Source organism: Microtus pennsylvanicus, chromosome 2 (assembly GCF_037038515.1).
Source record: "Microtus pennsylvanicus isolate mMicPen1 chromosome 2, mMicPen1.hap1, whole genome shotgun sequence".
Lineage (NCBI taxonomy): Eukaryota > Metazoa > Chordata > Mammalia > Rodentia > Cricetidae > Microtus > Microtus pennsylvanicus.
Genome location: NC_134580.1, coordinates 5,359,694 through 5,381,495, shown reverse-complemented (window position 1 = coordinate 5,381,495; position 21,802 = coordinate 5,359,694). Strand labels below are relative to the sequence as shown.

The following is a 21,802-nucleotide window of genomic DNA, read 5'->3' as shown; positions in this document are numbered from 1 at the left end:
ATGACCGTTCCAAGGTATGGTTCAGGAGAAGGTTTTTATTGTAAACATGAGGGAGAGAACAGCCAGAGACATCTGGAAGAGCACAGACAGAGCAGGGACAGGAAGTGGTCACTAGACATGGCCCATAAACTGAGCTGGGCCATGGGGGGAGGAGCAAAGACGGTGCGTAACTGGAATGGCAGGATACATAGGAATGAGAACAGGGGAAGAGAAGCCCATGAGCTGGAGAAGTTTAGGGTAGGGGCGGGGTGACAAGAGCAGAGAGGAGACACAGGTACCGAGGGGGCCTGGAGGCCAGCGGTGCCTTGGTGTGCTGATAGGCACCACCGTTAGCCATTTGTCCTGAGAAACGTGGGCCAGAAGGAGTATGAGAGTGGCTAATACGCCCGTGGACATCCTCAGTATCATCTCTACAGGCTGGTGTGAACACCCTGAATCCCACTTCCACAAGAGTCTGGCCTCAGCTGCACCGGAACCCTTCTGAGCCCACTGTCACTGTCATTCTGCCGCCATCGACTCTCTCAGCTCACCCCAGAATGACCCGGCAAGCTCTAGGGTTTTACTAGCTTCCAGGTGTTTCCAAATGCCTCCCCCACACCAGTTCCACAGGCTGTGGAGCCCCGCTGTGAAGACTGGTGAAAGCTGGGAATGAAGGCTGTGTGGATTTCCCAGGGGGAAATCACTGGGAAGAAGCAGGCTTGCACACTGGGCTGGCACCTGTGCACCAAAGCCCCCAGAGTGATGAGCAAGGCAGCTTACTAGGGATTCCCTACAGTGTGCTCACGGAGCCCAGCTCCACCTCGTTGCTGCTTTACAGAGCCGAGAGTCCATGCAACAGCCAGAGAGGAAGGAAGCACACCAGACCAGGAGAGGAGCTGGGGTCTGGGAGCACCCCAAATCCTCAACCAACACTGGGGTAAAGACTGTCCAGCCTGGGTGCATAGGAGTCTGCCACGGAGTGTCACCTGTGACTGACTATATGGGGCAAAGGGACTCTGCAGATAGAACTGCTGCTGTGACCTTAGGACACAGGGGTCACCTGGGTAGGACCTTTCTGTGTCTGCAGGTGAAAGAAATGTGGCAATTAGAAAATGTGACGAGAGAGAGAGAGAGAGAGAGAGAGAGAGAGAGAGAGAGAGAGAGAGAGAGAGAGAGAGAGAGAGAACACATGAACAGGCATGTTCTGGGAAGCCTAGAAGGAAATTAGATCTGTCGACAACTGTGACCTGGAAGTGCCTTCTGTCCCACAGCAACGAGACAAGAGCTGGGCCAGCCAAGGAGAGCTTGCCAGCTAGCTGAGCTGCTGGGACTTTTTACACCGAACTGGCAGAATAGATGGGTGTTGTTTAAAGTAACAAAGTTCACAGATGTTTATTACGACCATAGAAAACAGAGTCAGTGAATGCTGACCGCGGACAAGATGAGGAGCTTCAGGGAGCTAGCTTTGACACCTTGATCACATATAATGAGTAAGAATGTAAAAATTAAGCTGCATACTTAATATTCTGTGTCAGTTACTGTTCTATTGCTGTGTCAAAACACCGTGACCAGCTTGGTGTGGCAGCGCACACCTTTAACCCCAGCACTTGGGAGGCAGAGGCAGGCAGATCTCTGAGTTCAAGGCCAATCTGGTCTACAGAGTGAGTTCCAGGATGACCAGGACTACACAGAGTCTTGAAACCAATCAAATAAACAAAACCAAAAACAAAACAACAACAACAAAAAAAAACATGACCAAGGCAACTTATATAAATAAGAGTTTATTTTGGCTCAGGGTTCCAGAAGGATAAGAATGCCATCATGGTGGGAAGCGTGGAGGAAGGGGCTGGAAGCTGAGAGCTCACATCTTGAGCCAAAAGTATAAAGCAGAGAAAGCAAACAGGAAGTAGTAGGTGAGGCTTTGCATTTCAAAGCCTGTCTCTGATGATGGGCTGTCTCTGGCAAGGCTGCACCGCCTAAACTTCCCCAGGCAGCGCCACCAACTGTAGACAGAGTGTTCAAATGCCCGAGTCTGCAAGGGACATTTCTCATTCAAACCATCACGTATTCTAAAGAAAGGCACCGCTGCCTGTGGGGCTCCGAATGACACGTCCCCCATAGTCTTGAGCATTTGAGCACTTGACCCCTAGATGGTGGCAGTGTTCGGGAGTGTTGTCTTGCGGGCAGAAGTATGTCACTAGTAGTGGGTTTTGAGGGCGTATGCCTTTGGCCTCAGCTCCCTGTTCCAGTCGCCACACCTTTGCTCAGCCATCTTGACACTAACACTCTGCAATTATAAGTCTAGACAAACTCATCTTTCTGGGAGTTTCTGTGGTCATGGTGCTTCATCACAGCAATAGAAAACTAGCTAATACACTGTTCTTCCAGGAACCATTCATTGCCAGCCTCCGTGTTGAGCAGCTCACAACAAGCAGTAATTCCCTTCCAGGGGCTCTGATGCACTCCCCTGGCCTCTGCTGATACCAGCATGCACACAGCATACCCTCACACAGACACACACAAAGAATAAATAAATCTTTGTAAAAAGTCAAATGCAACAGAAAATAGTTAGCAGGGAGATAGGCCAGCGGCTAAAATACGCACCACAGAAGTGGGAGGACTTGAGTTCAAATCCCGAAAAGAGGTGAGAGCATATAGATAGGACACCTGGAATCCCAGCTTCTACCCTGGAGGAGACAGATGAGGACAAGAGAGTCCCCAGAAGCTGGAAGGTCAGTTGTCTGTCATATATACAAGCGAGCAAGAGAACTTGTCTCAAATAAGGTGGAAAGGCAAATGCCTAACACCCTGCACACTCGCGCCATGCTAACACCCTGCACACTCGCCGTGCTAACACCCTGCACACTCGCCATGCTAACACCCTGCACACTCGCCATGCTAACACCCTGCACACTCGCGATGCTAACACCCTGCACACTCGCCATGCTAACACCCTGCACACTCACGCCATGCTGACACCCTGCACACTCGCCATGCTAACACCCTGCACACTCGCCATGCTGACACCCTGCACACTCGCCATGCTAACACCCTGCACACTCACGCCATGCTAACACCCTGCACAATCGCCATGCTAACACCCTGCGCCATGCTAACACCCTGTGCCATGCTGACACCCTGCACACTCGCCATGCTAACACCCTGTGCCATGCTGACACCCTGCACACTCGCCATGCTAACACCCTGCACACTCGCGCCATGCTAACACCCTGCACACTCGCCATGCTAACACCCTGCACACTCGCCATGCTAACACCCTGCACACTCGCCATGCTAACACCCTGCACACTCGCCATGCTAACACCCTGCACACTCGCCATGCTAACACCCTGCACACTCGCCATGCTAACACTCTGCACACTCGCCATGCTGACACCCTGCACACTCGCCATGCTAACACCCTGCACACTCGCCATGCTGACACCCTGCACACTCGCCATGCTGACACCCTGCACACTCGCCATGCTGACACCCTGCACACTCGCCATGCTAACACCCTGCGCCATGCTAACACCCTGCACACTCGCCATGCTGACACCCTGCACACTCGCCATGCTAACACCCTGCACACTCGCCATGCTAACACCCTGCACACTCACCATGCTAACACCCTGCACACTCGCCATGCTAACACCCTGCACACTCGCCATGCTGACACCCTGCACACTCGCCATGCTGACACCCTGCACACTCGCCATGCTAACACCCTGCACACTCGCCATGCTAACACCCTGCGCCATGCTAACACCCTGCGCCATGCTAACACCCTGCACACTCGCCATGCTGACACCCTGCACACTCGCCATGCTGACACCCTGCACACTCGCCATGCTGACACCCTGCACACTCGCCATGCTGACACCCTGCACACTCGCCATGCTGACACCCTGCACACTCGCCATGCTGACACCCTGCACACTCGCCATGCTAACACCCTGCACACTCGCCATGCTAACACCCTGCACACTCGCCATGCTAACACCCTGCACACTCGCCATGCTAACACCCTGCGCCATGCTGACACCCTGCGCCATGCTAACACCCTGCACACTCGCCATGCTGACACCCTGCACACTCGCCATGCTAACACCCTGCGCCATGCTAACACCCTGCACACTCGCCATGCTAACACCCTGCACATGCTAACACCCTGCACACTCGCGCCATGCTAACACCCTGCACACTCGCCATGCTAACACCCTGCACACTCGCCATGCTAACACCCTGCGCCATGCTAACACCCTGCACACTCGCCATGCTAACACCCTGCGCACTCGCCATGCTAACACCCTGCACACTCGCGCCATGGTATGTATGTGTGTGTGACACATGGATATGATCATGCCCACGTTCCCACAAATATACACACACACAAAATAAATATTTTCAAAATTTTAAGTGTTGGCTTGGGAGTGGGTAAAGTGACTACCACATGAGCATCAGGACCTGAGTTCGGATCCCCAGCACTCATCTAAAAAGCCAAGTGTGGTGACCTATAAAGAGCCCAGGGGGCCCCCAGCGGATTGTCTACTGGAACAAGTAAGCTCTGGGTTCAGTGAGAGACCCTGTTGTTGTCCCCCTCCCCCACAAAAAAGGCAGAAAGACTAAATGCACACGCATGCACGCGCGCGCGCACACACGCACATGCCACACAATCATCTTAGGTGACCTTTAGGTGACGTATTGCCTGCAAAGTGCCTTTCTTTCCTGTGCTTCCACTGAGGAAATCGTGGCAGCCCCCTCCCCGTCCCTCTCCCAGATCCCCAGGGAGGAGTTTACCCATTAGCTTTTTAGGCTGGGACCTCAGCTGCCCAGCACCTCCTTTTCCTGTCCCTAGGTCCTGCCTGCTTGCAGGACACTTGGTCTTTTGTTCCTGAAGTGTGAGAGGGAGGCTCCAGGGGAAGCCTGCACCTGAGAGGGGCTCACTGCTCAGCTGTGGGCCAGATGTTCTCAGATGACTCAGGCCAGAGCCCCGTTCTCCGACAGCTCTACAGGAAGTAAGGTCAAGTGTTGACTGCCCTCTGCTGAATTCTTTGCATTTTATTTGTTTTGGATATGGGGAGTCGGGGTGGGGGGGGGGGCAACACTTGCCACTCCATACCTGTGAAGTCACAGGACTGGTGAAAGTCAGGTCTCTCTTTCTACCGCAAGGGTCTCAGGAACCAAACTCAGGCCCTCTGGCCGGCCGTCAGCATCACTCTCCCTGCTGAGCCACCTCACCAATCCCCCTGTTAATTCTTCTGTCTTCTCCTGGGCTGGTGCACCCTCCAATGGCGCATCAGATTACTCAGAAACTGTATTGCTCCGGCCTTTGGGTTGTGGTTACACAAGTCTATGTGAAGTCCCATGCTTGGTGCTCACTGCACTGGGTGGCTTTGACAGTTATACAATTGTTTTAAGTGGAGCCAGCTTCATTTGCTCAATTCTCAGTTAACAGGGGTAGGTCCTAGTTCAAGCCAGCCCCCACTGCCTCGGGAATCAGCCCTGGGGGCTCTGTAGATGGTGGGAAGTGGGTAACCGAGAACGAGATTTTCTCCTTTTTTCAGCGTCTCTTGGGCTGCACGGAGCCTTCTCTAGAGCATGGCATTAGTCACAGCCTGCAATGTGGGTAAATGTTTAGATCTGGGAGACTCTGCGGGCTCATGCTTGGAACAGTCCCCAGCTAGTGGCTATGCTAGAAGGCATGGGGGCTAAGTGACTCAGAAGGGTGGGGATTTTAGAAGTCATGATCAGACCCCAAGATGCCAGGATCCTCCAGCACACACCCCTGCTGTTGAGAACTCAGCCACACTGCCCACTCCCCAGGGGACTGAGACTCTCTGAAACTGTGAACGGAAATGAATTTTTTCCCACTCATGCAAGTTGTTCCTTTCAGGGGTTTTTGTCACAGAGCTCTGAAAGATACTGTCACAGACATAACATGTGCAGAAACCATCTTCAAATTTTTGGTGCCCAAGAAAGTGAAGAGGTTACAGAGAAAAACCGTAAACATCATGGAAAGAAGTATCACCTATATGGATGAAGAGATACCTTGTGTTTGTGGGTTGGAAGCTTTAATGTTGTGTAGGTCAGTGGTTCTCAACCTGTGGGTCGTGACCCAGATGTTTACATTATGATTCATAGCAGTAGCAAAACTACAGTTATGAAGTAGCGATAAAACATTTTTATGGGGGGAGGGGGAGGGAAATGGGAGGCAGTGGCGGGGAGGAGGGGGAGGGAAATGGGAGGCAGTGGCGGGGAGGAGGGGGAGGGAAATGGGAAGCGGTGGCGGGGAGGAGACAGAAATCTTTAATAAATAAATAAAAAAAAAGAAAAGATAAAAAAGAAAATAAAAATATAAAGAACCATTTTTATAGTTGGGGTCACCGCGACATGACTGAACTATATGAAAGGGTCGCAGCATTAGGAAGGGTGAGAACTACTGTTGTAGATGCTAATGTTGACCGAAGAGCCGACAGGTTCAGTCGAAACCTACCAGAAGCCCAGTGATGGTTTTTACAGAATGCAAAACTCTTTTGATCCTGGGATAACATGTCATCGCCAAGGCAACTTAGAGAAGGAAGGTATTCGGCTTCTGGTTCCAGGGGGATACAAGTCCACACTGTGGGGAGACACAGTGGTATCAGGAAGCTAAGCCCACCTCTTCAGCCGCAAGCACCCAGCAGGGAGAAGGAAGTGGTCTGAAATTCTCCAAGGCCATGCCTGGAGACAGATGTACTTCCTCCAGCAAGGCCACACCTTCTAAACCTCCCCAAACAATGCCTCCAACAAACCCCACTTCATTAGTGGAAGTCCCTAATGAAGGAGGGGACAGTTCAAGCTGTGGGCTACAGTCAGTGCTAAGCACCATCTCCTGTTACAGCGCCTTCTACTGGGAAGACTGCGCATAGACACACCTGTGGAATGGTTGTAAGAACAATGGGAGCAGACACCAAATGATACAGTGCAGGAGTCTGTTTATTCGGGCTTGCTTTTGTTAGCTTATTGCTTTTTTTTTAAGTTTTTTTTTTTTTGAGACAGTTTTTCTGTGTAGCTCTGGCTGTCCTGAAACTAACTATAGACCAGGCTGGCTGTGAACTCAGAGATCTGCCTGCCTCTGCCTCCCAAGTGCTGGGGTTAAAAAGGCTTGGCCACCACCACCCAGCTTCATTAGTTTGCTATTTGATTGTTGTTTCAAGTCCATAGGTCACAAATGCATTCAACAAGCCCCACTTGGCAGTGCAGTGAACCCAGTCTCTCTCTGCTTTCCACAGCTGCCAGGGCCACCGTGCGGCTCAGCCATACGGCACTGCTGTGGCATGCATGAGGCCCTGATGCATCCTAAGCACTGCACGTATGGATGCATGCATACACAAGCCTCAAATTTCTTTACTGCATTACAGCGTCCCTGTGGGTTCCTCTCCTTTCCCTTTCGAGGGGTCTTTATCTCAAGTATCCCAGTTTGTGGACTTGGTTTTGAGGAAAGCATCTCCAAAGTCACGGAGCAAGCTTCTGCCAATGTTCTTCCGCTACAGTGAGTGGCAGGAGAAAGTCGTGCCCTCAGCACTTGGGAAAGGGGAGTGCAGATAGAACCCACCTTCTTCTTTCTCTTCCCTCGGTACTTAAGGCTTGTCCCAGAAAAGCCTGGTTCTGGCCAATAAGAGTGCGTCCTCTATTCTTACCCTGGCCAGAGTATGCCCTGGATTCTTACTCAGTTCCCTCCTGGCCAATCAGAGTACGTCCTGTATTCTTACCCCCCCCCTCCTGGCCAATCAGAGTGTGTCCTGAATTCTTACACAGTCCCCTTCCTTAGAGCAGAGCCTGGAGGGCGTGGCCTGGAGACACAGCTCTCCCCGGCAGCAGTGAGCACCCTTACTCACGTATCTCCCCCAGGTGGAGACAGACAGCTGTAAACTGTGTGTGCTCACCATACCCCTAAGCCCAAGCATCTGTGTGCCAACATACCTGCCTGCCGTGGAAAGGGGTGAAGGCAGGCAGTTCTGTGTACCTCAGAGAGCCGGGTGGGAGGTTCAGACACAGGCAAGTGAGGGATTAGAGAAAGGGGCTCAACTCACTAGGAGGGAGGGTCCCTGCAGAGTCTAAGGACAGCAGTGGACAGCCAACACCTAACAGGAAGTTCTGTGTGCATATGCCACACTCCCAACCCTCCTGTGCCGTTTCTCCCCCCAGCCTTTGCCTTCCCAGAGTGTATGTGTGTATGTATGTGTGTGTGCGTGTGTGTGCATGTGCGTGTGTGTGTGTGTGCGTGTATTGTACTACCCATGTGTGACTTTCACAGACAGAAAAGGATTTTTAAGATGAGAGACCCGGCAGCCAGGTGAAGTGCTGAAGATTGCCAGCTGAGGGCTCAGGACGCGGGGGTCCGAAGAGTGGAGACAGGCCGCCTCTGTCCTTCCCCTGGAATCTGGCCTAGCAGGTTCCAGTGACAGCCTTTGTGTGGAAACCTGACTCGGAGCCAGCAGTTCCCACTGGGCCTGGGCAAGAGGAAGAGAAAGCAAAGAGGCCAGGTGGGCGGGGAATCCTCGCACCTACCTTATCATTGCTAATTACTGGGGAAGCTGGCCGGCAGGAAGCCTGTTATCTGTCTAAAAACCAATCTGGTTCTCTGTGTGAGTGATGGGGGCCGGGAGAGGGGATGTGGTGTTGAGTTAGAGTGAAGAAGGAAGACAGGTTCAGGAGTGGGGTTAACAGAGCCCTCCCTTCTGAGACCCCAGGGACCTTCCTGGCACCTCCTTGTGTGTGAGTCTCAGGCATCACCTCTGACAGCCTTGCTACTCCCACCCTGGTCCCCCTTTATTGATCTCAAAACCCCAAGGTCTCAGCTTGTCTTCGCTGCTGTCCCCTGGGCTTTGCTTTCTCAGTGGAGGATAGAGGCCGAGGCTGAATCTCCATGGTTCTTTTCAAAGATCTCACAGGCCTCTTCTTTGAGTCTCTGAGTCTCTGAGAGGAAAGAAAAAGAAGGTGAGCATTGTATAATTATCCATGTCTGAGTCTTGTTAGAAAAGAAGAGCCAGGTTCCGTGGTGTAAACATAATTCCAGCATTCATGAGACTGGGGCAGGATGACAACCTGGTTATGATGAGTTAAAGGCCTTCCCGGATGGTGTAAGTGAGGGCCTGTCGAGGAGGAGGGGGGGAGGAGGGGGAGGAGGAGGAGAGGGAGGATGAGGAGGGGGAGGAAGGAGAGGAGGGGGAGGAGAGGGAGGAAGGGGAGGAGGGGGAGGAGAGGAAGGAGGAGGAGGAAGAGGAGGAGAGGGAGGAGGAGGAGGAAGAGGAGGAGGGGGAGGAGAGGGAGGGAGGGGAGGAGGGGGAGAAAGGGGAGGAGGGGGAGAAAGAGGAGGAGAGGGAGGAGGAGGAGGAAGAGGAGGAGGGGGAGGAGAGGGAGGGAGGGGAGGAGGGGGAGAAAGGGGAGGAGGGGGAGAAAGAGGAGGAGGGGGAGGAAAGGGAGGAGGAAGAGGAGGAGGAGGAGGGGGAGGAAAGGGAGGAGGAAGAGGAGGAGGAGGAGGGGGAGGGAGGGGAGGAGGGGGAGAAAGGGGAGGAGGGGGAGAAAGAGGAGGAGGGGGAGGAGAGGGAGGAGGAAGAGGAGGAGGGGGAGGAGAGGGAGGAGGAAGAGGGGGAGGAAGAAAGGGAGGGGGAGGGGAAGAGGGAGGAGGAAAGTCACTAAGTAGAAGAGTCCCAGGCCAGGTTTGGCTTCACTAGGCAGCTGCTTTCCAGCCAGGCAGGTGTCAGTGCCAGCATTTGCCATCCGGGTCTTCTACTACCGTGCGTGCATGCGTGCGTGTGTGCGTGCATGTGTTTGTGTGTGTGCGCGCATGCGTGTGTTGAGAGAGGGTCTCACTAAGTAACCCTGACTGACTTGGAACTCAGTATGTAGTCCAGGCTGGTCCTGACCTCATGAAGATCCATTGCCTCAACCTCTTGAGTGCTGGAATTAAAGGTGTGTGCCACCAAATCCAGTTTATCACTACCTAGTTTTGAGAAACCTAATCCCCATGTGACAGAATTAGGAAGCGGGGCCTCCAGAGGATGGGGTAGAGAGCTGCCCTAGGAAAGGGACCACTGGTGGTCTGCTTGCCATTCATGCTCAGCTGCCTTCGCCCTGTGTCACCAGCTCAGCCTGTGTTACAAGTGACGAATGAAAGGCCACGGGAGAGAAGCCTTACTGGGTCTAATGTGACACTGGAAGCAGACAGCATAGGAGTGAGCCAAACAGCTTGTATACTGCCAACACGGGTGTTTGACCCAAACCATAGCACATCCGCATGCAAATTACAGTCTTTGTTAACATCGGTGGTAACCTTTGCACCAGTTAAGGCATACCCTGTGCAGGGCACCGGCAGAAGCTCCTCAGTGGAAATGGTGGCCGGGTCATTTACATTTCACTGAGAGTTGTGAAGGCCAAAGCTGGAACCATCCAGGTTCCAGGGCTGTGATCCCAGGAGCTGCAGTTAGACTTCAGCAGCAAGCAGCTGTCAGTGCCGTGCAGCTTCCTCAGGGAATTTATGGGGCAACCAAAGCAACCAGTGATGGCATGGGCACCATTCAGTGGCTCTTGGGTGATAATTCTTCCCTCAAGGCAACCAGAGAACCAGGGAGTTAAACAGTTAATTACCAGCTAGGGAGTCAAATTGTCCTGTCCCTCAAAATCTTAGCTTATCTACAGGTAAGATGAACATTGGAAAGAGTTCTTATAGTAAAGACTTCTCGTTAATATTAATAGTGATTTTTATCAGTGAGTTAACAATGCTTACGCCAGGGATTGTGGCACAAACACATAATCTTGGCACTTGAGAGCCTAAGACAGTAGGATCATAGGCTTGAGGCCAGCCTGGACTACATAACCATCACCATCTCCACCACCATCACCACCTCCACCACCATCACCACCTCCACCACCACCACCACCTCCACCACCATCACCACCTCCACCACCATCACCACCTCCACCACCATCACCACCTCCACCACCATCACCACCTCCACCACCACCACCACCTCCACCACCATCACCATCTCCATCACCACCTCCACCACCATCACCACCTCCAACACCATCACCACCACCATCACCACCTCCACCACCATCACCACCACCATCACCATCTCCATCACCACCTCCACCACCATCACCACCTCCACCACCATCACCACCTCCACCACCATCACCACCTCCACCACCATCTCCATCACCATCACCACCACCATCACCACCTCCACCACCATCACCACCTCCACCACCATCTCCATCACCATCACCACCACCATCACCACCTCCACCACCATCACCACCTCCACCACCATCACCACCTCCACCACCATCACCACCACCATCACCATCTCCATCACCACCTCCACCACCATCACCACCTCCACCACCATCACCACCTCCACCACCATCTCCATCACCATCACCTCCACCACCACCATCACCACCTCCACCACCATCACCACCTCCACCATCACCACCTCCACCACCATCACCACCTCCACCATCACCACCTCCACCACCATCTCCATCACCACCTCCACCACCATCATCACCATCACCACCTCCACCACCATCACCACCTCCACCACCATCACCACCTCCACCACCATCACCACCTCCACCACCATCTCCATCACCACCTCCACCACCATCACCACCTCCACCACCACCACCATCACCACCTCCACCACCATCACCACCTCCACCACCATCATCTCCATCACCACCTCCACCACCATCACCACCTCCACCACCATCACCACCTCCACCACCATCACCACCTCCACCACCATCTCCATCACCACCTCCACCACCATCACCACCTCCACCACCATCTCCATCACCACCTCCACCACCATCACCACCTCCACCACCATCTCCATCACCACCTCCACCACCATCACCACCTCCACCACCACCACCATCACCACCTCCACCACCATCACCACCTCCACCACCATCATCTCCATCACCACCTCCACCACCATCACCATCACCACCTCCACCACCATCACCACCTCCACCACCATCACCACCTCCACCACCATCACCACCACCATCACCACCACCACCACCATCACCACCTCCACCACCATCTCCATCACCACCTCCACCACCATCACCACCTCCACCACCACCTCCACCACCATCACCACCTCCACCACCATCACCAATCATCCCTACTCTCCATCACCACAACCATCCACCACTACTGCCACCACAGGTGCTTCTCAATGCTCACCACTTGCCCAGCACCCCAGGGAGAGGCAGACTGTTTACTCTGTCCCTCGCCAGTTCAACTCCTATTGCATGCTGACTTTTTCTCAGCTTGCAGATGTCTGATTACTCCTAAGAGGAAGCCTTTGCATAGTTTTCCCCTGTGCAGGTGCATGGCATGGGCTCCCCAGTTTCTGCCTTCTCTTTTGTGGACATCAGGCCTAGAAGGCTCTATCTACCCCTTCAACCTTATTCAACCTTAACCACACCCACACTCCAAATATAGAGAGAGTAAAGATTCCACATGGGGTTTGAGAAGGTAGGTAGTCCAAACACTCCCTGTGACTCGGAGACCTATTCTATTCAACCAGGAAGCTGTAAGAAGAAAGAGAAGGCTAACCAAGCCAGCTGAAGACTGGCCTCCTGCTCTTCAAGGGGCACTTGAGCCCTGGATACTATTTGGATCTAGTCCTGATTAGCTTTTGTTGTTGTTGTTGTTTTGTTTGTTTGTTTGTTTGGGGAGCAACTTAACGGAGAATCATCTGGAAAAAGAAACCTCAATTGAAGACACGCCTCCATCAGATGGCTTGTGGGCATGTCTGTAGGGCATTTTCTTGGTTTAGTGCCTGCAATGGGAGGATCTGGCTTGCTATGGGTGGTGCCTCCCTTGCGAGGTGGTCCTGGGTGGCATAAGAAAGCAGGCCGAGCAACCCATGGGGCGGGAGCAAGCCAGTGAGTAGTGTTCCTGCCTCCAGGGTCCTGCTTAAGCTCCTGGGCTGGCTTCCCCCGATGAATGTGACTCGGGATGTGTAAACCAAACAAACCCTTTCCTTCTCAATCTCAAAGTGCTTTTGATCATGGTCTTTAGCACAGCAATAGAAACCTAACTAGAAAAGACCTCTGGGGCTACCGTATGCCATGTGGTGAGAGACATCCCTGAAAACTTGACAACACAACACATGCACACACACACAGTCACACACACACACACACGCACACATGCGTGTATACAAAGGTTTCCTTAACCATGGCTCTTCTAAACTGGCCCCACAGATGCCAGTTTCTGCCACCTGGCCCCTTCCAAAACCCAGCCCTCACCTTCTTCAGCCTTTCATAGCGACAGGTGCGTTCTGATACCACCCGCTCATGCTTCTGAGCCCGCGATCTTAACTCTTTTGCAAGCTCTGTTGGCTTTCCAGCCTGTAGTTTCTCCCAGTCCTTCGAGAGAGCATATATGTCCTGGCCGAGAAAGAAGATGGCAGGTAGACTGTTCCTCCTGAGGGCATCTTTGGTCATTGCCAGAGCTGTGCCCCCAAAGGCCTTTTGTATCTGCCTGCTGCTTCGGGTTGAGACCCGGCCAGCAGTCATGAGCTTGCTGGCAGCCGAGGCGACATGGGGGTGTGTTTTGGTTAGCTGGAGGGCTCGGATGTGCTTTCGGATGGTTTCCCAGGCGCTCGTACATTTGTAGACAATCTCACTGGCGGCCGTGGCATAGGCTGTCTTCTTTCCCGTGACCTCCTCAAGCTCTTGGTCACTACTAGGTATGATTCTGTTGGCCTGAGCTAGGGCGCTTTTGTTGTGAGAGTCTTCCTTCACATCAGTCACGATGTTGGTGATCCCAGCAGCGGCCCCCAAACCCGTCCCAGCAGCAGTGAGCACCAGGCTTCCGCCTGCAGTCACTGGAGCAAGGACCAAACCCAGCAGACACATGGCTCCAGAGATGACTGACGCAGAGTTAGTCATCACTTTGGTTTTGGTGGCTTTTCGGTCTCTTTTGTCAATGTTGTCAGCGATGGCATAGAGTGTTCTAATGCGCTTGTTTTCGTTCTTTCTCCAGCTGTGGAATTGTTCTAGAAACCTTCGTTCTTCATCTGTTAGAGCATCATCTTCAACCTCCACTTCTTCCTCATCAGTCGAATCTCCACCCCGAGGACCACCATCCTTGTCCCTGTGGGTGAGGACACAAAAAGACAGCTTCAACCTCCCAGAGGAAAAAGCCCATGTGGCCTCCAGGCAGCTTTTATGCCTAACTTTGAACCCTTCCCACATCTCCTACAAAGCCCTGAGCTCAACCTTTGCAGGAAGTGACTGGTATAATGAGGAGAAGCATCCCAGAAGAGGGACAACCCTGGAGGTGACCTTGGCCCTGTTCAAAGACAGGAAGAAGACAGAATGGTTCTGAGGGACATTCCCAGCCCCGCTCTGAAGAGCTAGAGTACCACCCTAGAGGGGTGAATGCCACTATCCTGACCAAGAAAGGGCCCAGGAAGCAGAGAGGGAGGGAGGGAGCCTGGGGAAAGGAGGAGAAAGAGGAGGTCCGGTGTGGAGCACAGGGAGGTGAGGAGGAGGAAGAGGAGAAGGAGACCATATTGTATAACATATCTCCACTCTGACTGACTTGACTATGGCTACAGTTGCTGGGCTTCTCGTTTCTCTTGTTTTGTTTGTTTTTCAAGACAGGGTTTCTCTGTGCAGTCCTGGCTGTCTTGGAACTCACTCTGTAGACCAGGCTGGCCCTGAACTCAGAGATCTGCCTGCCTCTGCCTCCCGAGTGCTGGGATTAAAGGTGTGTGCTAACACCATCCAGGAGCTCCTGTTTTTTGAATAATCTCTAGAATCTCGAGTCCAGATGATATAATATCTTGTAGGACATTGATGCAGTATCGTATGGACTGACTTGAGAAAGCAAGTCTGTCCTTGTTAGTGAAGATGTAACCGTCACAGGCCTGACTGCACGGCACGCCATCTGCGGTGGGTCGACTCACGGACACAGATCTAGTTAGAGGGTACGTGTTACATGGATATGACGTCTCGTTTCTACATGGCTTTAGGCAATGAACGCTGTAGCCTGCTATGTCCAGGACCCCCTGTATTGGGCAGCCATGCCCCCAGCATAGCGTGAGCTCCCATCCAGTCCTGGGAAATTTCGCCATCACTTGCTCGCCTCCCATAAGCCTCTGCATGACATTGGGTCCGGATCTGGACTAATGCACGGCTGACCTTGAATGCGTTGATGTATTGAAAAGGGGATCTTTTCGTTGTATTATTTCACATATATAATTGTGTGGCATATGGGCCAGGAGGACTTCCTTCTCTCTGGGGCTTACAGCAGAGAAACCTTAGAGTGGGGAGATTTCTGTCCCTGGAGCCCAACACTGTGTCTCTGACTAAATCTTTATCATCTCTCCAAAGTATTTCAGTCATCCCTTGCAGTACTTTCTCCCCAGGGAAAACACTTCCCTGGTATTGTGGGGACTTTTGAGAATATAAACCACCCTTCCCCCACAGCCATCCTGGAGTGGCATGAGGCTTTATATAACAGTGGCCCCATAGGCTCATAGAATGCTTACTCACCAAAGACTGGAACTGTTTGAAAGGATCAGGGTTAGGAGGTGTGGCCTTGTTGGAGAAAGTGTGTCACTGGGGGTGGGCTTTGGGGTTTCAAAAGTCCACTCCAGGCCTAGGGTCTCTCTATCTCTCTCTGCCTGCCTGCCTGTGGATCAGGATTAAAGCACTCAGCTACTGCCCCAGTCCCATGGGTGCCAACTACGTTCCCTGCCATGATGATATGGACTAACCTTTAAAACTGTGAGCCAGCCCCCAATTAGATGCTTTCCTTTGTAAGGGTTGCCTTGGGGGCTGGAGAGATGGCTCAGAGGTTAAGAGCACTGCCTGATCTTCCAAAGGTCCTGAGTTCAATTCCTAGCAACCACATGGTGGCTGACAACCATCTGTAATGAGATCTGGCACCCTCCTCTGGTGTGCGGGCATACATGGAAGCAGAATGTTGTATACATAATAAATAAATAAATAAATAGATAAATCTTAAAAAAAAAAAAAAAGAACACATGCTGCCTTCTATAGAACCAGCCCTTCCCAAGAAACCCACCCTGGGTTACCTTTGCAAGTCAACGCCAGCCTTAAATTCCTTCTCCATCTGAGCCAAGTCCTTATGAGTCAAGTTGTCTTCTAATTGGAAAAATAAAAAGCAAATTTACTGCTAATATCATAAAACATTATAAAACTCAAGTGTGGAAGGATTTTAGATTATGCAGAAATCATACTAAACCATGGCTTATACTAACTACAATATCTGCAAACTATTGTTTTTCAATTTACAATTAAAGTATAACCTATACACAGCAGCATACCCAGTAAAGTGCTCAGTCCAATGAGTGTTAATATTTATACTGGAAAAAAAATTGTAAATATTTATATTGAAAGGCTACTTTGGCACAGGGTAATTCTTAGCACAAGGTAGTTGAGAACCAGATAGTCTTTTCCTCCTAAGATCTTGACGGGCTGCTGAGACCAAAGAGGATGCTGAGCCCTACACAGACCGTGTTGGGTTAATGAGCAGGTGGCATCTACAGTGCAGAAACACCGGGTAGAGAAATCATTGCTGTCACAGGCGGGACTACTCCGAGCATTGTGCAGTTTAGAATGTATGGATTACTTCTAGCATTTTCCATTTAATTTTCTTAGATTGCAGTAACTGACACCTTGAAAGCAAAACAGAGGCACTGCAGAGTTACTGTCCCCCCACATTGTCACTATCCGAGTCAAGACTCACCCCTTCCTCTCAGCACCACACTCTGACTTCTAGAACCATTGTTAAGTAGACTTATTTTTTTTAACGTGTATGTGTGTGCATGCGTGTTCTGTGGGTGCACACGTGTCTGCACATGCGTATGCATTTGCATGGGATGTCAGAGGCCAACCTCAGGTGTGTTGTTCTTTGGGCACTATGATTGGGTTTTCTTCTGTTTTGGTTTTATTTGTTTATTTTTACTTCATGTGCATTGGTGTTTTGTCTGCATTTATATCTGATTGGTATCAGACACCCTGGAACAGAAGTTACAGACAAGCCTGAATTGCCATGTGGTTGCTGGAAATTGAACTCGAGACCTCTGGAAGAGCAGCCAATGCTCTTAACCGCTGAGCCATCTCTCCAGTTTGCTATTACTGTTTTTGAGACAGGGTCTATCACGGACCTATAGCTCTCCCAATTGCATTGGTCTGGCTGCCCAGTGAGCCCCAGGATCATCCTGTCTCCACCTCCTTTCTGTGTAGCTCTCACAACCATGCCTGTTTTTTTGTTGTTGTTTTGTTTTGTTTTGTTTTGTTTTTTAACCTGGGCTCTGGGTGCTCGGGATTCCATGTTTGCGTGAACAGTCCTTTATGGACTAAACTACCACCCCAGGCCATTTCTGTCATACACCAGGACCTCTGTGGAATCCACCCATGTTGTCAACGGTATCCAGAGTTTTAAAAACCACCACTGCTGTGTAGCATTTAATGATGCAAATGCATTGCAAAGGGGTTTCTCTGTGTTTATTGATTGATGTATTGGGGTTGTTTCTTATTGGCTACTGAGAACAAACCGGTAATAATGATTCAAAGCTCATTTTCACAGAACAACATGGCACTGTTAAGGATGTTGTACAAATTATATTTATAGAAGATGTTAACATTATGTTTGATTTTCTAACACATGTTCAGTAGAGAAGTCATCATCTGACTGAACTCATGTGCTGGGCTCTGACACACCAAACTAAAAGCCTAATCTGGGGTGGCCCACGCTGATGCTCCAGACCAAAGGAACCTAGGGTGTCTGTCACCCTCAGAGACCTCAGGAGAGAGCCCACACCCCATTGCCTAAACGCCAGTTTCAGCAAAAGTTCCCTCTGCCTAGTCCTCACCAAAATTAATTAATCAATTGATATATATTATACATAAATATATATGAATAATGAACTTGCGGTCCCTGCTGAAGCAGAGCAGTAACTTTGAAGTGACCACTTCTCTATGCTATGCCTCCTTCCCCGACTCTTCCAGGTCTGTGAACCCAGCCTGCCCACTCAGCTCTCTGGAACACTCGCTCCATTTTGTGAAGTGTTACTCAATTTTAGAAGTGAAAATGGGGCCAATCAATTTCTTGAAAGTGAAATGCGCTTGGATTTTATCCTCAGCATTTTACATCGATCACTGAATGTTGTGAGTGCGGGGCCAGGAAGCACGTTTGTGCCACTGTGCCCTTGCGATGGGTGGGGCACTGCTCGTAGGAATTGGTCCTCCCCTCCACCTTCTGGTCCCTGGGCATCAAAGTCAGGTCCTCAGACTTGGTGGCAGACACCTTCTTCGCTTGCTGAGCCATCTTACCAGCTCCAGGATTTTTCCCTGTTATTGCAGAAATACATCGTCTTCTTCCCTCTTCTCAGGATAGCTAAGACCCTAGGCATTCCCACGTGATTGGGCCGTGGCGATAAAAAGACTACCCTGGCTTGTTCATGGCAGTCCTGACTACCGTGGAGCTTCTGTAATGAGGTGACTGCAGAAAACCCTGTAAACATTGGGGGGAGGTGCCAAGGCTTACAAGAGGAAGAGGGGCTAGAGATTGACTCAGCCACCCAAAGGAGGATGACTTTGTCACTCGCGCGTCCATATGGGAGCCACCATAAAACTCAAAAGGACCCTCAGGAGAACCCAGGAAATCCCAAGATCCCAGGGCCTCTGTGTCAGCCACCTTGCCACTGTTGGAGGTGGCCTAGTCTGCAGGGATATTGGGAGCTCGGTGGCAGCAGGGACACTGACCTGTGTGCAGACGACTGTTTTTCAGGCTGTGGAGAGGAAATGGAGTCACAGGAAGTCTGGCATTGTTACTCTTGGAACAAATGGGTGACAGCTTAGGCCAGGTAACAGAAGCCCTTAAATTTCCCCAGTGGGCACACAGTGTGTCCAAGGGCAATGTCAAGCCTGAGGCGTGAACAGCGATTCAGCTGACCTCTGTGCTGACGCAAAGGCTGATGGGTGTTTCTGTGTTGTGGGGTGTGATGGAGGCCGGCCCCTGGTTGAGCTCAAGAGGCCATGAGCCGTCCCACTGATCTGAAGGGGCTGGGGGTGACTGAGTGTCTAACCAGAGCAGAGGGAACAGCTAAAGCCACATGGCAAGTGAGAAAGGCAAAGTAGAAGCTAAGTCACCCGATGTCACAGCTCAGGAGGAGGAGAAAGCAGAGGTGAGTGTGGCTGAAGAGAATGTTTAAGAGGACCTGCTTGACAGTCCTCTGGGCCCGGCTCCCCGCCACTGCACACACTGCTGGGCATTGAACCCTGGCCTCTCACATTCTCAAATCCTCTGCCTCTGGGACCACTCCAGCCTTCTGGGTTTTCTTCAATGTCCAGCCTGATTTCTCCACCTTTGACCCATAATGACCTTCGTCTGTCATGGGTCAACTGGTGGCCCAGGATGTACCGTGGCAGATTCTGCTGTGGTGATGACAGGAAGGATGGCCCTGCTGTCCTCCAGGGCCCAAGTGGCTAGGGCGGGCAGCAGGGAAGAGGGGCTCTCTGTCCTCCCTGCAGAAGACAGACCCTCTCAGCAGTGCAGGCGCAGCCTTGAGGGCCATGATTTCCATGGACTCTAGCTTGCTCTTAGAAGTGTCTCTTTGTCTGGGGAACAGCTAGCTAGCCAATCCCTTGCTAAGGATCCATCACGCCTCAACTTTTCAGAATTACACAGAGGATTAAAAACAAACCAAACTCAACTCAAAGGAAGGAACTCCGAGTAAATAAGCATGCCAAGCCATGTGCCCCTCACAAGCGGCCCATCCGAGCCCATGAGGTTCCCAGTGGAATCTCAGATGTATGGAGCAGGGTCTGAGTACTCACCTCACCTCACCAAGAGCCCTCCGGTCAGCGTGGCAGGAGCTGGGACCAGCGCCTGGGCTGAACGGGGACAGAAGCCAGGGCAAACATTTTTATTCACCAACTGGGCCAATGGTCGGAGTGGGGTGGCTCATGGAGGCGGGAATAGGATTATGAAACTGAATATTTCTTAACCTCAAAGGGTGCTGTGAAACCTTGGAAGGCAGTTTCCCGCAAAACAGGCGTTGCTGAGAAGCGGCCCGCTTTGACATTTCACGCTCTTCTGTTTCTCCCACGTGCGCAGCGAGGTGGGAGGGCAGAGGACTGGCTGGGGCATGGCTCAGGGTCAGAGTGCTTGCACAGGCCAGACTCTGAATTCCATCCCCAGCTCTGCCAAAGAAACCCTTTCACTTCTGCTTCCCAGCTGGGTGCCAGGCTCCATACTGAGTGGTCCCTGCAGAGCCAGAACAGGGAAGTCCACGGGGCATCTACATCTGCAGTCCTGTGAGTGGGCACCAAGCTAGTGCTGGTGGCTTTAAACAATTGTGAGACACCCCTGAGCATGCACTGTGTCACCCAGCAGGCAGCCCGAAAGTAATAGAGCCGCAGCAGCAGCGGTATTTACAGTGTTGGGTTCCCCCCCACCCCTCCCCCGTCCCAGGCTGTCTCTTACTGTGTGTGTGTGTGGGGGGGGGGTCCTCTGCAATTGCCACACAGCAGAGTAAGATCCACATGAGGCAGAAAGGAAATCCAGTTCAATACAACTTAGCCAGTATCGGTTCAAACTTCTAGACCCTGACACCAAGTGGTTTATTTTTGATGTAGCAAAACACAGAACAACTTTGGCAACAAGTTTCCTTGTGACACGTCTCACAGCAAAGATTACATTAAAACTCCTCAACACACTTGTCTTTTGCAAAGGATCAATGACCTCATTCACAAAGATGGTTCCCGTTGACGGAGAGACGATGCTCAGGAGTCTGGGTAGCATCTGGAATAAGAATAAGAATAATGGGGTATTCGGGTGAAGACTAACCCTACAGACAGCATAGGTCACCAGGTTATTAGCTATATCCAATCCAAGGCAGAAAGAGGTACAACTCCCTCCTGTTTAGAAAAGCCTTTGTGTGTTCTGTGAGCGCAAGCGTAGCGCAACGCGGTTCTGCTCTATGCGCTACACGTTACGGTATGGTTCGTGTATTGGGCAAGGGCCTGGAGATTGAAACACACACAGACAGTGACACGGGTAACCGCCAAGAATGTCCCTTTTATTGTGTTCCAGGGCAGCTTACATAGGGTCTCCTTGACTAATGGCCATGCAAGCCCACCAGAAACCACTCCCCTGCCATCAGGAACTCCTGAGGGTCTCGTGCTCAGAGCAGCTGCTCGCATAGGAAAACAAGCTGTTTTCTCTGGCAGGCAGGGGGTCACAGGAAATTCAGGGTCTGGGGGTCCACAGTCCCCAGTACACAAGGACCTCACGCCTATACACTATTGCATCTCATACAGATGTGTGACCCTCGTCACAAGCCCCCTAGGAAGAGAGCATCAGGACTAATAACCCACATCTGAGATCCTTTGATATGAAGTGCTTTAAAGACAGAAGGCTCAGTAAACTGCCATGCAAGAATGACACCCTGTGTTTGGTCCTCAGCATACATAGTAAAAAGCTCCATGCCTATAATCCCCGCTAGGGAGGTGGAGACAGGAGGATCCTAGGTTTGCCTGCCAGGCAGCCAGGTTCGGTGGGAGACACTGTCTCAAAATTAAGGTGGAAGGTGACTGATGGAGAGACTCTTGTCAGTCTCTGGCCTACACACACACACACACCTGTGCACAAAGGTGTGCACACATACGTGAATACTTACACAGGATTAGCCCACACATTTGGTGGGAAAACCTGACCTCAGCCCCCGTGAGAAGGCAAGACATGGGTGTCCTGAGCCCTCCGCGG

General features: G+C 51.6%; 1 protein-coding gene across 1 annotated transcript; it reads right to left on the bottom strand.

Annotated features, from left to right (window-relative positions):
- Window positions 1-6,940: 6,940 nt before the first annotated feature.
- LOC142843016 (apolipoprotein L6-like) lies at window positions 6,941-19,970 on the bottom strand. Its single transcript, XM_075959735.1, has 4 exons — window positions 19,873-19,970; window positions 16,104-16,173; window positions 13,303-14,152; window positions 6,941-8,940 (listed from the first exon to the last, which is right to left on the bottom strand). Exons 2-4 carry the CDS (start codon window positions 16,139-16,141, stop codon window positions 8,803-8,805), a joined length of 1,026 nt encoding a protein of 341 aa, XP_075815850.1. The 5' UTR covers window positions 16,142-16,173; window positions 19,873-19,970; the 3' UTR covers window positions 6,941-8,802.
- Window positions 19,971-21,802: the final 1,832 nt, after the last annotated feature.